This window comes from Magnolia sinica, chromosome 3 (genome assembly GCF_029962835.1).
Source record: "Magnolia sinica isolate HGM2019 chromosome 3, MsV1, whole genome shotgun sequence".
Classification (NCBI taxonomy): domain Eukaryota; kingdom Viridiplantae; phylum Streptophyta; class Magnoliopsida; order Magnoliales; family Magnoliaceae; genus Magnolia; species Magnolia sinica.
Window position 1 is genome coordinate 104,441,998 of NC_080575.1, and position 20,218 is coordinate 104,462,215.

The 20,218-nt window shown below is 39.3% G+C and overlaps 2 protein-coding genes across 2 annotated transcripts; both read right to left on the reverse strand.

The window, feature by feature from the left end:
* Positions 1 to 763: 763 nt before the first annotated feature.
* Positions 764 to 2,929, reverse strand: LOC131240520 (uncharacterized). The gene is made up of 3 exons (XM_058238798.1): positions 2,653 to 2,929; positions 2,467 to 2,555; positions 764 to 2,276 (listed from the first exon to the last, which is right to left on the reverse strand). Exons 1-3 carry the CDS (start codon positions 2,731 to 2,733, stop codon positions 1,274 to 1,276), a joined length of 1,173 nt encoding a protein of 390 aa, XP_058094781.1. The 5' UTR covers positions 2,734 to 2,929; the 3' UTR covers positions 764 to 1,273.
* Positions 2,930 to 8,157: 5,228 nt separating this feature from the next.
* LOC131240521 (very-long-chain aldehyde decarbonylase GL1-5-like) lies at positions 8,158 to 19,419 on the reverse strand. Its single transcript, XM_058238799.1, has 10 exons — positions 19,263 to 19,419; positions 18,584 to 18,807; positions 17,689 to 17,921; positions 13,242 to 13,461; positions 12,090 to 12,465; positions 11,888 to 11,995; positions 10,091 to 10,291; positions 9,910 to 10,008; positions 9,639 to 9,812; positions 8,158 to 8,678 (listed from the first exon to the last, which is right to left on the reverse strand). The coding sequence occupies exons 1-10, from the start codon at positions 19,320 to 19,322 to the stop codon at positions 8,517 to 8,519; spliced, it is 1,857 nt and encodes a 618-aa protein (XP_058094782.1). The 5' UTR covers positions 19,323 to 19,419; the 3' UTR covers positions 8,158 to 8,516.
* Between the last annotated feature and the right edge of the window lie 799 nt (positions 19,420 to 20,218).

A 20,218-nucleotide genomic window follows, 5' to 3' on the forward strand; every position in this document is an offset into this window, starting at 1 on the left:
AAGTGTAATGTGAGTTACTCGGCTTAAAATTGAATTTTCTCCCCTTGGACAATGTCCCAAGCGTAACAAGCTTCCAGAGCAATTGACCTCCAGGATATTGCAACTATAATCCAGTCACAGCGGTACACTCACTGTACGTGGGCTTGAACCACTTGCACTTTAACCCAAAAGTGTTAAATTAACTCAGTGATGAACTCAGCAACCAAATCTCGTAAACTAGAAAAGGAACAGAGAGAGTTTTCACAAGAAAAGATAATTTTCGTGGTTTTTTAAAACAAAATGGAAGTTCTTATATAGACTCCGAAGTAATGCATTAAGTATCCTTTTGAAAGGGTTTGGTTTATTGGATTTAAACTCAACAAGTGTCACTAACCGACCAACCACATCTCTCTGTTTCAAAACGAAAAGGCGTGAGTGCGAGTACACACTCGTACAAAATAAAGTCTCGTGAGTACCCATGCGCATACACACCTGCACCAATACACCTGCGCCGTGCCCATGGCCCCGCCTGCCCTATCTCGTCGTGTACATGGACTCGGACTTAGCCCGGTGTGTGCCCACACGTGTGTGGTAAATGGCATAAATTATAATTATTGGCATACCCCCGTGAACAAATTCACATGCCTTTAAATGGGACTCAAGCCTCAAAGCAAAAAACCTATCTTACATACAAGAAAACTTTCTTGGACAAATCTGATATGGACAAAAGCTATAAAGCAAAGTGTGAGAGCTTAAAGATATCTCACTAGAAGATTCAAATCACTTGAAGATTCAAACAGCAGCATAGGCTTCATTTATTTCCTCTCTCACAAACAATAACAAATACAATGTCCAAAGAAATACCTTCCCAGAAATAAAAATTACAAACCTGAGAGCTGAGACAACCAAACACCAACACTCGAAACAAATACAAACCCCATAGATGAGGCAACCAAATACCACCAGTCCAAGGAGAGGGATGATTCAAATCACAAAACCTTCACATTGTACAGAGAAAAAGTAATTTACTGAAACAAACAAACACTACCACTCCAACATCCCACACTTCTCTAACATGCACCAGGAGGATTGCTTGAGTAGGCTTCATCAGCACCTTGTTTCAAAATTCTTTCCAACCTTAACTCAAAAACAGTAGAGTGCCAATTCACTCTCTTATCCTCCACACCAAGTGCATTTTATCAGTCCCCATAAGATTTTTAAACCAAGCTCCCCTGTTTCTCCCCTGTAGTCTTTTACCGTGCTCTCAATACCGTTCGGTGTTTGTTCATTGTGTTCAGCATGGTATCAGAATCCATGGCCTGGTTTCCATGATTCCAGTAACTTCAACAGTACCCAAGATGGGGATTTCATCCAGGCTCCGACTTGGCGACCTTCTCGGTGATGAAGACAGAGCTGACTGCCTGAGCTCTTCCTCTGTTAATGCACCTAAAATTGGCCTATCTTCATTAATTCTCGATGAATTTGATCCCTGAGACTTGCTTATCTCGGAAAAATTGAACCGGGCCATGCTAGTTTTTGTGGGTTGCGCAGTTTCAGAAGAAACCAACCAGCTTGAAAGACTTGCATTGACTGAAATTTCTTTGTTCAGAGGCTTCGGCGGATCAAAACTAATGTTTGCATCTATGGGTATTTGAGGTTTTGGGAGCTTGAAAGCTGGTTCTGGACTGAAAGGTAGCTGCAATTCTGCGTCTAAAATGGCATTTTCCTTTTGATGATCCTTCATTGGCCCTGCAGTTTTTGCCTTGATAGCCTTCCACTGAGTGAGATTTTCTACTGGGTTCAACACGGAATGAACATATTGGCTTCGATCTCGAGCATTTCCTTTTACTAAAAGCACCGATTTCCTATCAGGAGAAGAACCACAGAAGGGTCTCCAGTCATCATCCTCTTTCACAGCCAACGGACTCCTAGAAAAGTACGATTCAAAGGACTCTTCTTCTTCACTATCATCATCTTCATCTTCAAAATCACTGTCCTCATATTCAACTTCTTCTTCTTCCTCCTCCTCTTCATTGCTGTTTATAGAATTCTGGTATCTGTGATTTGAAGGGTAAGATCCTGTGCTCGTGCTTGATGAAGTTGAATTATCTTCGGACAGAGAATGTGGTCTGCTTCCATTTCTTGCCTTCTTCTCTTCCTTTTCCCTTTCTTTCTCTTCATCCGTCTCCGATGCATAATTTGGAACTTCAGGAGTTAAGACCTCGATGTATGTTTCGACATTCAAATCAAAGGTGACTTTCTTTCTGCTATTGTAGCTAAGATCCTGAGGTTTGTCTCTGCTCATGAAACATAAAAGAAATTGAATTTTTTAACAAAATAATCCAAACACAAAAGCTACAAGTATAAATTTAGATAAAAACATATCAATGAGCTACTAACAGAAAATCCTGAAACAGCTTAAAACATTATTGATTGAGATATCAAAAGTTCAGAAACCAAAAAACCCAACAAAAAACATCAAATGACCTTGCTTCTGGAATTGGGCTGATTGCTGTTTCTGTAGTAGTCTTCTTCAAAGGTGAAATGGGTTGCAGAGGTTCATAGTTCCTATGGCTCTGTGTCAAAATTCCCATATTAAGTCAATCTAAATTGAAATTCAACTGAAATTAAAGAAAGAAAGAAAAATGACCGCTGAGCTTGAAGAGTGCTTACTCGGTCTCTCTGGAGCGTTTTCTTCGCGGGTTTTCGACGCTTCCGGTTGACGGAGCCGAAACAGGCGAGAAAACACCCCATGGGAGAATGGGTATGGAGATGTTTGGTCGATTTTGAAGATGATGTTGATTGCAGAGAGAAAGGTTTTCTAGATCATGTTTGAAGAAAATGGGATTGAAATACAGAGAGGAGAAAGAGATAGGAGAAGGTCGGAAGGGAAGGAGCCTTGGATTCTCTACGAAGAGAAAAGGGAAAGTAGAGGACAAAACGGTCGTGAAATTTGAAGTTTGGTTGGGGGGATTTTGGTTTCGAGAATGTGACCGTTGTGGGAGGGACCTGCCTGACACACTCCCGAAAGGGGTTGGTTCGGATACATCGAGACATATTAAAAATGATACGTCGGGATCTAGTCGTTGGATTTGATTTTTATTATTATTATTATTATTTTTCTTTCTAATGACTCAAACCTTTCATTTGATAGGGATCATCTTAGATGGGAAAGTATGAAAAAAGAAAAAATCTTAGATTAAATATTTTATTACTTCGATTATACAAAGTTTATTTCCACCGTTCATATTCAAAGAAAAATAATCAAACTATGGAAAGATTGAAATGATCCAGTCTGGAGATTTTATTATTTTCTTTCCACTAAAAATTTGATAATTTCCTTATAAACAGTTTGGATCATTTGAAGATGCCTCAGATTCAAAGATTAATGTCCCAATGTATCCTACTCGAATACATCAGGATGCACTGGAGCAAATCTCACTCCTGAATTATTATAAAGAGTTCGCTCTGCCTCAGACGCGACTCTGGAGTGTCGCTGCCCAATGGGGCCCACATGTTGAGCAGTCCGATGATCTGAACCGTCTGTGTTGTGCATGCTGTAAAGGCCTAATTATGAAAATTACTCTGAATGGATGATTTTTAATGTCACTATCTATAGATGAATTTGGAGCAATTTAAAAGTTTTCAGTGGCTTGCATTTAGATCTGAAAATCCTAAGGGTAGCTTCATCTGTGAAGTGTGATTATGGTTAAATAGCCTATTTTGTGGAAGTAAAGAGAATATGGACGGTTCCAATCATAGGACCATCTCAGCATGTGGCCCCAGTGGACAGCATCACGCCCTGTATTCTTAGTCGTGAAAGAGGCGAAACAAACTCTATAAAATCAGGTGTGTGGTGCTGGATGGGCCACATGGCTACATCTGTCGACTGATCCCAACCGATATTCCTCATTGGCTCCAATGCGGATGATCAAGGGGCTACAACACGAGGATTGCACATCTCGGTTTGTACCCGTTGGTCATCAAGATCTAAAGTGATTTTGGGTTCAAGAAGATTTTGATACTCTGTTTAATTGTGATGGTTGATGGGGTGGTGAGACATTGTGCAAGCAACATATAAATAATTCAAATTAAACCGTTCAAATTGCAGTGTCCATTAAAGGTGTTTGTTTTTCAATTCACTCCTATAAATACATGCTATGAGTCGAATTGTGCATGGGGTGATGATTGCCTTTAACGGGTGCTAACGTTCATTTTGTCTAGAGCTGCACACCAAACGAGTTAGCTCGGTTAACTTGCTTGGCCTGACAGGAAAAAGTTCGATTCAACTTGGCTTGAATTTGGGTCCAAGTCGGGCTGATTTTTTGAGCTTGGAAATTTTTTGAGTCATCTCCGAGTTAGACCTATCTCAACTCAACTCGGCTTGGAACTTGATTCAATTCGAATGGGATCCACTTAATATAAATATTTCGTAAATATTTATATATTTAAATAAATTATATATTATATATATTAAACTTCTAAAAGATAAATTTGAACTCAGCTCATAGGCTCGTACTCGAAAGATAGAGTTCAAGATTAGCTCAAACTCAATTTGAGGTAGCCCGAGCTACTGTGAGCTGGTCAGACAGATTTGAGGACCAAGTTGAGCCAAGTTCGAGCTGGAATAGCCCGCGGCCTAGCCAAGCCAAGTTGAGCCAAGCTCGAATGGATTGACTTGTGTACAACTCTTAACGTGTTCTTAACTTGTCCACTATTAATGAAAAGCATCATATGTCACTTGGGATTTTTTTTGTTAGACATGTACATGCATGGTCAAATGATAAGATTGTCATTATGTAGTATGAGTATTTACTTTTCACATGATATGGGTTAGATAGGAAGCAGGTGGGGCCTACCATGATGTTAGTGAGGAATCCACCAAATGTTTATGTTTTTCAGATTATCGTAAGACGTCTGCTAAAAAATAGGACAGTTTGTGGATAGACAATAGTAGGGGTGTGCACGAGTCGAACTGAGTCAAGCTTGGCACAACTCGACTTAGCTCGGCCACTAGCTGACCCCTACTCGAACTTGGCTCGGCTCAGTCCTTGAGCCTAACTGGCTAGCTCAGCTCAATTCAATCAGTAGCTTGGGCCAGTTTGAGCTTAGTTCAAGCCAAGATCAAGCCTTTGTGGCATTTTCTCAGACACGTGAAATGCACCTTCAATTTCTTATGGAATGTAAAGCGGCAACATTGATTTACAAGTACTTCATCAAACACTCAACACTAGACAACATAAAATGAAGATACAAAGGTATTTGTTTCATGTACATTCCTTCCTTGCCACTAGCCAACACTTCGTTGAGTCATTTCATCAAACACTTGCTTAGCAACATCAATATCAAAATAACTGAGTCACCAAATTGGTTCGATCTGAGTTCAATTCAAGTCGGGGTTCAATCTGAGTCGAGTCAAGCTCAAGTAAGCTCGAACTCAGCTTAAAATTTTTTCGAACTCAAAAAAGCAGCTCGAACTCGGTTTTGAACCAAGTCAAATCAAGCTTTTTTAAGTTGAGTCGAGCGAGCTAATCGAGCTAACTCGGTTCGTGTACACCCCTAGACAACAGGTAAAAGTGAATAAGAAACTGTCTACCTTAAAACCTTCTTAGGTCTATTGTGATGCTTTTATAATAATTCAAAAAATCATTCTTATTGAGATTAACTGAAAATATAAAAATATTAACCTAATCTAAAACTTTTATAGCCCTATAAATGTTTTTACAATAAGAGACCAAAAATGAGATATATCCAAATCTCAAGTGGACCACATTACCGAAACCGTGTTGAACTAGCGTCGACCATTAAAAACATTTTGGTGGCCACAAAAGTTTTGGATCAAGCTGATTTTTGTTTTTCCCTTCATCTGGGCCTGTATAACCAAATCAACAGATTGGATGTCAAATAAACAGTACAGTGGGCCTTAGGAGGATTTTAATGGTGGATATCCAATCACTATTGTTTTCATGTGGTGTGGACCACCTGAGATTTATATCCCTATAATTTTTGGGATAAAGCTCTAACATGATCTTTAAAAATGGATGAACGGAATGGATGAAACACATACATCATGGTAGGGCCCTCAGAGCACCGACCATCAGCAACAGGGCTGGTGACAGGGGAGTAGCCAATCCGTTTCCGTCGGCGTTAGACTCGTACTTTTTCATTGACGTTGGACATAATCAACCTCCTGGGCCTGTTTCGCGTCAGCACGTGAGCATTGCGAAGCTCGCCTGTGTACAAGTCAGCTCACACACAATCACGCAATTTGCTAGATGCAATATCCAATCCATCTGTGAGGTGAGTTTGACCATGTACATGCTCCAAGATATCTAAGATTACCTTGGCCATCAACGAGTCTAGATCATGATTTTAAATATCGGCTGATATCTACCCTATTGGCTGATGCGTTTCGTACGCATGGGTAATGACCGTTATGGTAAATCGATACTTATTATATTTAAAGAAAAATCACAAGTAAAAATAAAAAAATCACATTTTGCTATTTATCTAATCCTTGGACAAAATATTAATTTCGAATAAAAATAAATACATATTTTGTTATTTACCTAATCCTTAGACAAAATATTGATGTCATGTATCAATACATAGAAGGATTTTTATTTGAAATAACAAATATAAAAATAATTTATATAAAATATTATTTCATTAATTTACCTTTAAAAATTCCACACTAATATGCCTAATAAATCAATGTATCACATATATAATGTGTATCTTGTAGGGTATCAATGGTAACCTATATGGATTCAGTACATGATAATTTGAGGTAAATTCCTTATCATAATGTAAGTCACAACCTATATGTAAGACCCCAGTCAGGTAGGCCACTGATGTAGAGCGGGTCGCGGATAATTTCATGGCCAAGATGGACCAGAAAAGGCCAGATTGGAGGCAAAAGTGATGTGGACCGTCAGAACTTAAAATGGGCGTATCTCGCAAATCGGAATGAGTTATTCGATATGTCATAAATGATTTTAGGGTAGGACGAGCTACTTTAGCCACCCAACCTAACCTTGCTATGTCGGGTTGCCCACGTCGAATTCACGAAATACCATAGATCAACGGTCAAATTCCTGTTTTAAATTCGTTTTTACTACTTATAGTAGGTTTTATTTTGAGTATAACTCTTCGTCTGTTGTGCTTAGAATAATTAGGAGAATCATACGGTCGAGCCAAATAGGACACTATTTTATGCCGAAAACCATGCCCACTAGTAGGAATTATGACTGTCTATAAATAGTAAGTTTACTATTTATAGTAAGTCGCGATTTCTAGGACTTTTAGTTGTAATCTTCTTTTTCATGATCAATAAAAATTATTGCAAATTTTCTAAAAATTATTTTCTATTTTTTTCTTGTGGATTTGAGGTATCCCTGTGAGGAGTCTAGAGAATTTATGTGAATTCGGAACAATTATCCCTCAAGGAAGACGGTGCTCAACCTCAACACGTCCTTCCCTACGTCAACCACACATGATCATTGGTTTAAACATATTTGTTGGATTGTTTAGATTAAGCGATTTAGTGGGCTCCACTACAATTGTAGTCATTATAGATATGTTTGAGGTACGAGACACTTGAACCATGGTCCTTATATACATTTATCAAGACAAATATAGAAACTTTTGGTGTAGAAACTTCAGAGGGAAGAAGTGTGATAGGTAAGCTTTTATAACTCTCTTTTCTATAAATACATGTCCTCGTACCCTTACCAATATAGATAGAAAAATCATAGTCCCAACGAGAGGTTTTCATAAGGTGTAAGGTGCAAAAGATCGAGCATCCTCTCTCGGCGACATCGTAGTATCGGCGGGATTGTCTTCCCACACTAGTACACGCTTAAAATTACAACTTTGAATCTCCATTATTGATGCATAAACGATCTGTTTATTTCACCATTCACATTACACCATAAGCAAAGGATACACGATACTCTTACATCGGCTTATTTGTGTAATCCACAAATAATGGTTGAATACAATCAGTACATTTTTTTTTCTTTCTAAAATCATCTATCTTGTTTGCACATGTGGGACCATCCTGATGACTGGAGGAACAATATTATTGGACTGCGTACATACATGGATTGGTCCACCAGATAAATAATCCGAATCTAATACAACCATTTAACATTATCACGTTTGGGCAGAGCTAGCTGAAGTTGGAGGCGCATCTGCCAAATTTATTGATACGATGGACTAATGAATCCAGTGTTATGATACAAACGATACAAGCATTCATCAAACATCTCGCTACTGGAGAGCATATGTTTTGGATCCATGTAATCCTTCTAATCACACACCCTCATATCTCAATAGCAAACTAATCTATTGCCATATTTCCTTAATGGTACACACGTCATACAAATAATCTACTAGCTTAAGGAGATATGTATTGTAGCCTTATGTTATTTTAAATTCTCATATTACATAGCAGTAACACATGCTAGAAACATTCATATATAGCCACCTACATTGAGATCTCTATCTGGGCTTTTTTCTTCTATATGAGACAATCAAGCGTGCGACAAGGGCAGGAAACCGTGCTTAAGAGCAGCACTCCATACTTTCTCGACGTCGAACAGCAAGTCGCCACACTCGTTCACATCCCATCCTTCCAACCCGTGCACTATTCCAGAGACACGCCATGCGCTCATCACCCTCCTCGGCAGCCAGTTCTGAGACAAGTGCACATGAGAAATCCCATAACTCAAAAAAGTTTCAAAAAATGGAAGTGAAGGAGAACCATGGGAAGGAGCCCAAGGAGAGACAAGGTGATTTGTTTATCAGGCCCGTGGCTGAGCCTGGTTATCAGATGGGCCAGGAACTAAGGCCCAATTTCTTGAATGAATATGATGGACCTGAAGGTGGGACGTGGCCCACCGCATGCCCGTAAATGAATGATCAAGTCATTAGAATAGAAGGGCCAGCAGAATGACCGGTCGGATCCTCACAAAATTTACGGGTTTGTTGATATGTTCTTTACATGTTGGACCCTTCATTCGATGAGCCTCCATGGGATGGCCATGGCCCAAAAATCTCATGAAGTACTGGAAGACGCTAATGTAAGAATTCTATAAGGTGGGCTTTATTGATCAATGGTCTGAATTGGCTCAAGGGTTGGATAGTGTAATAGGGAGTACAGTGGATCCCACTCAATTGTGATTAATCTATGTGCCACAACTGTGTCACATTTCCAATGTTCTAGTTGAATTAGGATTACTAAATTCGCGTGGGGCTAGTAATGAGAGGAGTTTCTATTAGTTTCAAACTCCTCGACCCTCTAAGTTATATATACAAGGCTGAGTCCTCATGCCTACATATGACTAAAGCCCTTCTCTAAGGGTATAAGGTGAATAAGATTCTGGCCATATCCTACGGCTATGGTTTCTCAATCAGGTATGCCTTTTATATAGTTTATTTAATCTCCGTCCTCACCGTCAGCTTCAATTCCACATAAAGTTTACAATTGATATCAGTCTATTTTTCACTATATTTCACAAATTTTGGATCAACCAAACACAACTCGAACACAACCACGTAGTGTCATGCGTTCCTAGTGATTTTAGGACAATGTTTGTGGGCGGTTGAGACATACCAACGAGAAAGACAATAAATATACAGGTGCGGCAACTGACCTCACACGCGTGCATGTCCTCAAGTGCCTTTGGAACGACGAACGCCGGAGTGCTGTCGTAAACACAGTCCCTGCGCACTCTCTTTGGAGGGAACTGAGAGAAGGGAATGAAGCGCGTGCCTTTGGCTGCCTTCCTTTGCTCTTCCTCCCTCAGTCCATCTCCCACCAACCATACCTGCCAAAATCTCAACTATCATCTCCGCCCACCACGTGGCACATTGATCGATGGACACACTGAGAGAGAGAGAGAGAGAGAGAGAGAGAGAGACTACCTCACAGGTGTAACTACTTGAAAGGACTAAGTGGCTGCCCAACTTAGCAGGGAAACGCAGTTTCATCTTCTCGAATTCATCCCTTCGAACCGTCATTACCTGTTTCATTTATAATATAAGCTTAATCTTTCATTTATAACAGTAAAAAACTATATATATTAGTAAGTGTGAATAATCGTACCTGGATGTCCCTCTGGCATAAGGCTAACGCAACAGCGTAACCTGTCTTAGTGAGATTCCCTCTCAGAAGAACCTGCTTTGTGTCTTGTGGAATGCTGTTAAGCACAGCGGCGACTGCCAAGCTGCTCCCGTCGACGATCTTAACCTTGAGTTTTGGGTGTTTTTGTAGATATAGCTCGCCGTTTCGGTTTAGTTCCTCTCCCTGGAATTTGAAATTTTTGTTTTAGTCTTATTAATACTTGTATAGTCTTGTACTTGCCTTGAAAAAATTATGTAGACAATTGCAAATAACCATTCAACCAAATTAAGTAAAACAATTCATTTCAACTTTGAATAAGGTGAAAGAGAATGGAATAAATTGGAATAGTATCCAATTTATGTTTTATGTTTTTAATCTGACTACGATTTGGGCTTGTTTGAATATACTACATGAATTGTGAATATTCATTTTGATTAATAAGAAATGACAGGATTAGTGAATTTTAATATTTCTTGGTTATTGCAGCAAAGCATGAAGGCAAAGAAGAGATCACCATCCTTTTCTCAAGGATAGCACTTAAATCATAAGGAGAAAGAAAACAATCTCTCAAACTATTTTCTATAATTTAAAGAAGTACTCTAAGCTATTATAAGACTTTTGAAACTTTAAAATACTAGTCGAACTTACTAGTGAAACGGAAAAATGGTTGTAAGGTAGTGGTTGTTGGATTTTTTTTTTTTTCAATCCTGACCATTAAGAGATTTTCCTTAAGTTATCCTACCTTATTGGCATGCATTCATAACTAGGAAGTGTTCCTCAGATAGCTCTTACGTTACTTTCATATAATATAATTGTAATTTGGACCATGCTAAGGAAAGAAATCACTATTTCAGTGTTTCCCACTTTCCATGAATAACAACTTCAACTCAACTTGGCAGAGAATCCAAACACACCTTCCCTTAAGTTTTTGTTTAGACCCGCTATCAGTTTCAAATGAAATAATCATCTCAATGAAGTTTAAACAACCAAATCACATTTATCCTTCATCTCATATCAAGTAACTGAGGCTCCAAGATGCAATCAAATCACTTTAAAGATTGTTTAGAAAGAAAACGTGACTCTAAAGGGGTGTTTGGATCTTAATTTACTTGAGATAAGCTACTTAAGCCTTAAGTAACTTATTATTATTATTATTATTATTATTATTATTTACACATACACATACATTCACACTCCACACACACTCACGCACTCATACCATGGTGGAATTTCACCACAGTAGGGTAATTGAACCCATGACCTTGTGTTGAAACTCTTGTGAGTTTACCATTGAGCCATGAATAAGGAACCCTTAAGTAACTTATCTTGGTTTCTACTTATTAAGCTGAAGTAATTAAGTACCTTTTAAGTAAAAAAAAGTTACTTATAATTGATCATAAACCAAACTTATTTATCTCAAATAAGTTACTTATCTACTGTTGCAAGTTGAAAAAGTAACTTATATGGTGGTTATCCAAACAGGCACTAAATGTAATTAGAGGGCTACTTTGCTGTCCTAAATGCCACAACGAAATTTTACTACAACTTCAATTTTTATAATCACAGTTCAATTGAATTCAATTGGCCATAGAAATGAAGCCTTGGAGTGTGTTTGGTTGCACAAAATTTCATGAAATATCACTGATTAGTCATGAAATATGGTGATATTTGGTGCAAGAAAACGCCCCCTTATATAAAAAAGACATTTACTGATATTTTTCAAGAACTAAAGACATTTTATTTTGCAGTATTGATTCTGATCCAAGGTAATGAACTTACCTGGTTTAGAAGGCCTAAGCTTATAACCTTCACCCCACCTTCATCAGCCTCTAGTATGGCTTTCTCAATCAAGCCATTAATCGTAGCTCTTTGCCATGACAATAGATACTGCCAACGAAAGCCATCACAACCGTTGGTTAGATCACTACAACACGTGGCAAAAGATCATTAAATCGAAGCATAAAATACATTTGCATCTTACCTGGAAGGTGAATCTTGGTATGGCCCACGTCTGCATTTTGAGTTTATCTAACCTGTTCCTCTCCACAGTAAAGGTGGAGCCAAATACCCATGTTAATAACATGGAAACCCATGTCAGCGGCCATATCATCCACAGGTACCATTTGGAAGCATAAGGTCTGGAGGCGAAGCCAGCAAATCCTAGCCGTAGATGGTAGATGGAGTGCAATGTGGTTGGATGGGTCAGGTGGACCACATCTGGCATTACCTTATTCCCTTTATGGGAGGTTTCGTATAGGGAATCTGACGACTTGTCTGCAGTACCGTATAAGTAATCGTACATTGGCATGAACAATGCGTAGTTTGTACGGAATTGTGTGTGATGGAGAGAATGGAACCTGTTTGGAAGTAACATTGGTTGGAAATTCAAAAAAAAAAAGAAAAGAAAAAAAAAAGGTACATTAACTGAGATGAAGAAGGGTCTTTTAACAGGCATGCAAATATATTGGAGATCCAGACCATTCATCAAGTGGGCCTGCTATGAACATACAGTGTCCAAAAATCAGGCCAAATGTAAACAATGGTAATATCTTCCTGAAGTCCATCTTTTATCATATACATGTGAGGTCCACCTGATGATGGATACGCGGGACTTTTTGGCCAGGGCATGTTTACAGTGGACCCCGGACAATGAACGGCGGCAGTGAGGTTCCTTCTTCTACATCTCATTCAGTACCATCATACTAGAAGTACACTTACGTATAGCCTGCTAATTAATGCCTCCTCTCATCGTTTTCCATATAAGTGGCATACTTAAATGAGATCTATACCGCTCACCCACTCCATTGACTGGCCACTAACCAACCTTTGTCTTGGTAGGACAATCCTATCTATCCAATTTATGAGATCTTTTTTCCTCATTAAAAGTAATCCATGCCTTTGAAGGCCCATTTGGTTACCATCAAAGTTCTCTCTGGATAGACAGTCAGATCTCACCCAGGTATATCACATGTATAGGAAATTGTCATTACACCATCTCCATCACCCCAAAAATAAAAAAATAAAAAAATAAAAAAAATAAAAAAAGTGGTTACAAGATCAGACAGATGATAGCAATAAAATAATTTTAAAAAAATAAAAATTCCATGGAATATATAGAGGGACGAAGACATACGAGGGAGTGTACATGAGGTACTTGAGAGGGGGGAAGATGCGAAAGAGCCAGTTGGGAACTATCTCGAAGTTACAATGGCCCAAATTGTTCATGAAATCTATGTATGTTTCATAACAAGCCATTGCTACGATGGAGTTGGTCCTTGTCATCACATTGGTAATCATAGGTATTGTGAACAGTACAAAATACAGCAAGTGCTCCGCAAATGGATGTATCACAGCTGCCACCAACACAAGGTTACAAATTAAATAAACAAGTAAATAAATAAAAACAATTCTCTCTATATCTATGTATACTAGAACATGGAAAACGATCATATAGTATCAACGCTGAGGTCCACCATGATGTGTGCATCAGATTCACTGAGGTGGGCCCTTAGATGTTACAGTATGAAGCCAAAAATCAGCCTGATTGGAAACTCACGTGTGCCACACCACAGAGAAAAGTTGGAAGGGAGTGCCTATTCAATGAAATCTTTCGGACTTCTGTGGAGCTTACCGTGTTTTGTGTATGGCATCCAAGCTATCCAGCCATCAGGTGTGGCCCACTAGGACGTAGTTAGACAAAAAATCAAGGCATTACAAAATTCAGATGAGGCCACTTGAGTGTTTGATCGGGCTGATTTTTGAGCTCTAGGGTGAAATTGTGGCAGTGAACGTGATGGATGGACAGATTTCATGCACATGTCATGGTGGGCGAATCGGACCCACATAGCGAAATTACACGCATTGCTAGCCCGCTGTTGCCCACTTCTTGCATATCACCTATTCACCTAGTGGGACCCACCATGGATGAGCTATGCATACAAATTTCTATGGATGATCGTTTATAGGAAGGTCTTGAAAAGATGTGGACCGTCTATTTCCAACCGCCCTTTGTATAGCAGTGAAGATCTATGATCAGTGGAATTTTTTCCGGTATACACATGGCTGACATATAGAGTGATTGGAACCATTGATCCGATGGGCATGTAGTCCAGGTAATGGGAACATCCTAGCCGTTGACTACTGGCGTATAAATGGTTTAAAAATGAGAGAAAACAGTTCACATTGGGAGGGCAACATTCATGACAATCCAGGTAGGATTACGTTAGTTGAGTTCCTAAATGCGCGCCCCTTCTAGAGGGAGACGAGTCCTCTGGTGGGGCCCACCATGAGCATCGCCTAGCTAAAAAATCAAGAAGGTCCATTCGTCAGGTAGGCTGCCATGCTCAATTTTCTCTAACAGTCCATTATTCACACACGTGGGGTCCACCTGACGAGTGGGCCAGCCTGATTTTTGGACTGGTGATGATACATAGCGTACCCCACATGAACGGTGACCGAGTCCCTGGCACGTGTTCCATGTGGCACACGTGTTACCGCGGCAACTATCTTCCATGCATGACTTCTAATTAGTACTTCTAAACTAATTCGGTGGGGCTTTCTGTAACCAACGTTCCAAATTCTAATAATCTAGCTAAGATACTATTACGATCAAAAAATGACTTTTACATAACATCTATTATTCCATTACGAAAAAAAGGCAGTCACTTTTAAACAAAGGCCATCAGTTAATCAAAGGTGGAGCATGGCGTTTTCTGACACAGACAGAACAATTTCATGTGGATGAGATCTACCCTGTCCATCAGGTGTGCCGCCCTGACTTTGGACTGGGGCCCAAAATTCAAGTCGATTCAATGCTCAGAAGTACAACACCATGGGAAACAGTTGACATGGGAAGTCCCACCATTATAATTGTCCAAATTGTATGTGGGGTCCATATGATGTGTATATGCCATCCAGTCTACACATCTTAGCTTGGATTAAGCTGAATTTTGGGTGACAGTGGTTCTCTCACGTGATGCATTTTATAGAAGGTTTGGATGGTGTGAATACAGCCTGTGGGTTCACATCTGCCAATTACCACCATAAGCCTACAGCCCCTTTAAAAATCCTATCTTTTATTGTTGGTTGGCCAATAATATTTTGGAGGTATTTCCGTAATATTCTAAAAAAAATTTTAAAAATGGACCACACGTCGACCCATTTATGTCAGTGGTCCAGGCAAAAAGCTGCCAAAAATAGTACAATCGGTATTTGACATGTCCGCAGAAATAAACAAAATGATAGCAACTATTAATATTATAACTGTTAAAGACCTTTTAAGGACATTGATATATACGGGCAAGTGTTATTTCACATTGTATCTGAACAGTAGGCATTGTGTTGTTGAAGTAGCAATGGTGTGGGTGAATGTTAAAGTCTTTATAATACATTGATAGGCCGTCCTCTCACCCAGCTTAAGGAATGAAAAATTCAGGCTCCTCCAAAACTCAGGATGCTTGATTTTACAAAATTGGATTGCGTACTTAGTTACTCATCAGTACGCTCTTATAGTACTGAGTAAACTCGGTTAGGCCCACCTTGAATGTATATGGTCTATCCAAAGATCAAGTGAATCATACCACAGAAAACAGTAGGATAATGATTCTCACCGATGAAACCTTACCAGGCCCCAATGATGTTTATTTGTCATCCAGCCTGTTCATAAGATCATACATACAAGGATGAACAGAAAACACAAATATAAGCTTGATCCAAAACTTCTATACCCTTAGAAATTTTCAAGGATAGATGTTTAATTCAATTGTTTCCCATGGTGTGATCCATTTGAACATTGTATATACTTCATTTTTGGGCTAAATCCCTAAAATTATCTAGGAAAATGGACCGACAGATGGAGCAAATAAAATACATAAATCATGATGGGCCTCGCAGAGTTTACTCGGTACGCCAAGGGTAGTGAGTTACTCTACGCAATCCGCTTCCTGATTTTACATTGTTCCGCTTTTAGAATGTGGCCCATCATATCAATGGCCCGGATCATTGGACCATGGACCGGTAGTACAATAGAAAACTATTCACGTAATCTAGCACGTAAAAGTTATGTCTATCTTTCGGTCATTAATTGCAGATATAAATATTGTCGGAACCGTCTGTTTGCCTCTCGAGTTGTATTAGAGGCCTCGTGCAAAAAGATGCTTTGGATGTGTGGACGTCCAACCACCAATCTGAGCTGTCTATATATGTTGCAAAATTTTGGACCTTGGAATTATGAGACCCTTTCAGCGTTCGTCATTTGGTTACAGCCTGTCCGTCCGTTTTGCCAGCACATTTTAGAAAATGAGCCAAAAAATGATGCAGATTCAAGGTTAAGTGGACCACACCGTAGAAAAAGGTGAGGATTGAATGCCCACCGTTGAAAACTTTCTGGGGACCACAGAAGTTTTGTATCAAGCTTATCTTTATGTTTCCCCTTCATTCACCTTTTTTGGCCTGGTGAACCGTTCGGATGGAAAATTAAATATTACAGTTAGCCTTAGGATGTTTTCAACGGTGCGATTTCAATCTCTGTTGCTTTATACGGTACAGTCACCTGAGCACTGGATCATCATTATTTTTGGGCTCATGCTTTGAATGAACCGGCAAAACGGATGGTGGCGTGGATAAATACATACGTCATGGTTGGGCTACGTCGTGCCACAGGCAATCCGCTCCAAATGAGATGGGTAGCATCTTTTACGAAAGTGTTTCTTTGTAATGAAAAACAGTCAAAGGACGGTCCATCAAATAGGACAAAGTTGGTGATTAGGCCTATTTTTATTTGCTTGCTCTTTACCATCGCTTGCCAAGAGTAAGCTGGAATGGTTGAACGGTCCAGATTGACGATCCGACTGTATCCGATGCCCAAAGCAATTGGCTGTATGGTAAGGCTAAGATACAACTGTAGTCTTATATGCTAGATTTAAAAATAAAAAAAATTTAACAAAAAAAATTGTGTAGACTTTTCAACCGTACGCATGGCATGATTGTACGACAATCCAAACCAAAACTATTAAATCCCCGCCCAGCCATGGATCCAGCAAAACCGAATAATTGCACTAAAGATCTAACCATCGGATTTTTGACCTTGGGTTTTGGATATCTCACTATTGTAATTATAATCATCCATTTGATAGACGTTAATTGAATAGTTAGGATTTCCTAATCAGCGTGATTTTAGAAATAAGCACCATCCACGATGGGACCTGCCATTTGGATGGTCTGGATAGGTGGACATCAGTGCCACATAAGAGTCTCTCCCTATTGTATTAGATCCTTTCCATAATAATAATAATAATAATAATGAGAAATGATCCATGTGCTCTCATAACACTTTAAGCGATGCTGCTACTTATCTCATTGGGAAATTTAAAAGGTCCAAATATTCATCTGAACCGTCCACGGTGGCCTGTGAAAAGTGATCAACCCAATGGACGGTCCAGATCAATCCTTTGAGCTGATCTAAGCGTTTCTATACAACTAAGAGCACAATAACTTGTAGTCCTTTGTGAGCACTGGATCATTTCTCAAAAATAAAATACTACAAGAAAAAAAAGAGGTTTAGAGAGAGGAGTGGGCCTTACATGTTATGGGCTCTGTAACAATGGAGGAATGGTGGTGGGAGTGGTACCGAGAATACAGATAGTGATGGTGCAACGCTCTGTGACACCAGTAGTAGAGGAACTCCACCGGGCCCACATGCAGGAATATGTTCATCACTATCCCCTCCGTGTTCCAAAACGGTAAGTGATCGGATCCGGGTACGAACTTACTAAACATGTAGAGAAAGGTCCCATTCAAAATGATCTGGTCATCCCTGCCATCCATTTTTTTTTTCAAACGCATGAGATGTACAGAAGTATATGCATGAAGTTATCTATGGGACCCACATGCATAGATATCAGATGATCGGAACCATCCACCTTTTGGGTGCTTCATTAGGTGGAACACAACCCAAAAACAAACGCTGAACGAATGATTCTGAATAATGATACGTAGGTACCCATTGACAGGATACGATGGGGATCTGGTTTCACCGACTGATGGCACAATCGTGACAAATCCGGGCCATTCATTACGTGTTCCACACTGTGAAAATGGCATGTGCCAAAAATCGGGCAGTACACTCATCAAATGAGCCATGAAAGTGCATCAAATATGGTCCGCTGGAATTCTATTCCAAGCATCAACTTTCACACACACGGGCAATCTGCTTCATCAGCAGACATCTTGAGAGACTAGACTAACTGATGAATGGCCCGGATCTCCAACACGTGTGTCATCCAACAGTGATGGAACTCTCGCTGTAATCTATCAAAACCCAAGTTAAATATAGTTAAATCCAGACCGTTCAAAATCAATCTGTGACCTCTAAGGTCCAAACCCATAAATCAACGGTCAGATCATTCTTCCAGCGTGGCTATTGCAGTGGGTCCCATCCACTATCTCATACACATGAGACAGAATAGAGACGCTAACCAGTTACTTTCCCGGTCCACCTGCTCAAAATCAATACCCTTGTGTACGATCCTGTGCTTGCTTCGAGCCGTTTGGAAGCGGGATAAGCTAATCCAGATCTGATTGTGCAGCCATCTCCACAGCAAGAATGGTAAGATCAGCAAGTTGGACAGATCCCTCTCTCCTTCCGGTTTTGTCACGTACGAATACACGCTCTCCACTACCCATGGCGCCAAAACAATGTACTTTTACAACACACATGAAAAGAACAGAGAGATTAGCCAAAGCTAGCTTACTTACACCAAACAAGTTAAAGATATGATATCTGAACCATCCAAAATTCTATTTTCATTTTTTATTCACTCCAATCCACCATCTCAACGGTTGGATCTTCAATACACAGAAAAACGCTCACCACATGCTTTAGAACCGCTAATCCACATTAACCTTTGATTTGAACGGTTGAAAATGAATTTTAGAAAAGTGATTTTTTTTTAATGATAATAATATATTGAAAACCCTTTCAAAATGTTTGATTAACAAACCATTGTCAGGATTACTCAGGTCTCTACAACGAATGGTCAAGATGTAGAGGGTGTCGTGGTCATTGATCCAACAAAAAGATCGAGGACGCTCATGCAAGCAAATGCAAGTTTTGGAGGAGAAAATATTGACAAGCTGAGGGGTAAAATTGGAATACCTTGAAATTTCCGAGCCTGTGCCATGGCCATTCGGTTAAGAGGCCGGGTTTCGTAGCCATCCTTCGCTTCGTGAATCGTGATCGTCTTCCGTTTTGGGATGGGCTTTCATCGAAATTTATACACGTAGGGTCGGGCTCATATGCGATGGCAGGGTATGTAATTTCATTGGTATCTCGGGTGGATAGTTGAAGTGGCTATAAATGCTACCACAGCTTCAGCTGGCGCGGGCTGTACTGCTCCAACCGTCTCGCACGAAGAGGTTTAACAACAAGGAAGGAACGCCAGAATGGGAAATTAGGAATGCTTTGATGCACGGGCAGAGTGTGATGGTTGATACACAGGCAGTTAGAAATTACTCCGAAATTTCTTATGAGTGTTATTTTAGATGTATCATCAACCAAACAATATTACTCTTAATTGGTCATTGAAATGTCATATCATTGGGCATTTATTGAACGGTTAAAGTTATATATATATATATATATATATATATATATATATATATATATATATATATATATATATATATATATATATATTTGATGGTCTTATTTAAAAAACAGTTTGCCCTGAATCAGAGGTTTAACCAACCTGATTTTTATAATATAACTTAACTATATGGGGTTTCAATTTAATTGGCTTAGTTTGGGTTAATATGTGGAACGAGTACCATTTTTTAGTGCATGTGTATCAAGAGTCACACCTAAGCGGAGTATCAAATAACTCTCTTGCAAGAATACATACCAAATTACTGAAGTAAGATGCATGGACGAGGTATATATGCAAATGAGATCAAGGGGTGAAATGTTTCAATATAAAAGGTTTAATGAGGCAATTCATATTCTGAGGTAATTAAATACTCAAATGATCAAAGGGTTGAAATATGTTGATATACTAGGTTTAATGAGAAAATCCATAATCAGAGGTGAATTTCGAATGCTCAAAGGGTTTAATT

Excerpts from the sequence above, each read along its gene's own strand:
- LOC131240520 (XM_058238798.1), bottom strand. The coding sequence starts at position 2,733 with ATGGGGTGTTTTCTCGCCTGTTTCGGCTCCGTCAACCGGAAGCGTCGA. Across the intron at positions 2,556-2,652 it reads AAACGCTCCAGAGAGACCGA|AGCCATAGGAACTATGAACC; the intron begins GTAAGCACTCTT and ends ATTTTGACACAG. Across the intron at positions 2,277-2,466 it reads AGCCCAATTCCAGAAGCAAG|AGACAAACCTCAGGATCTTA; the intron begins GTCATTTGATGT and ends TTTCATGAGCAG.
- LOC131240521 (XM_058238799.1), bottom strand. The coding sequence starts at position 19,322 with ATGGCTACGAAACCCGGCCTCTTAACCGAATGGCCATGGCACAGGCTC. Across the intron at positions 18,808-19,262 it reads ACAGGCTCGGAAATTTCAAG|TACATTGTTTTGGCGCCATG; the intron begins GTATTCCAATTT and ends GTGTTGTAAAAG. Across the intron at positions 11,996-12,089 it reads TACCAAGATTCACCTTCCAG|TATCTATTGTCATGGCAAAG; the intron begins GTAAGATGCAAA and ends TTTCGTTGGCAG.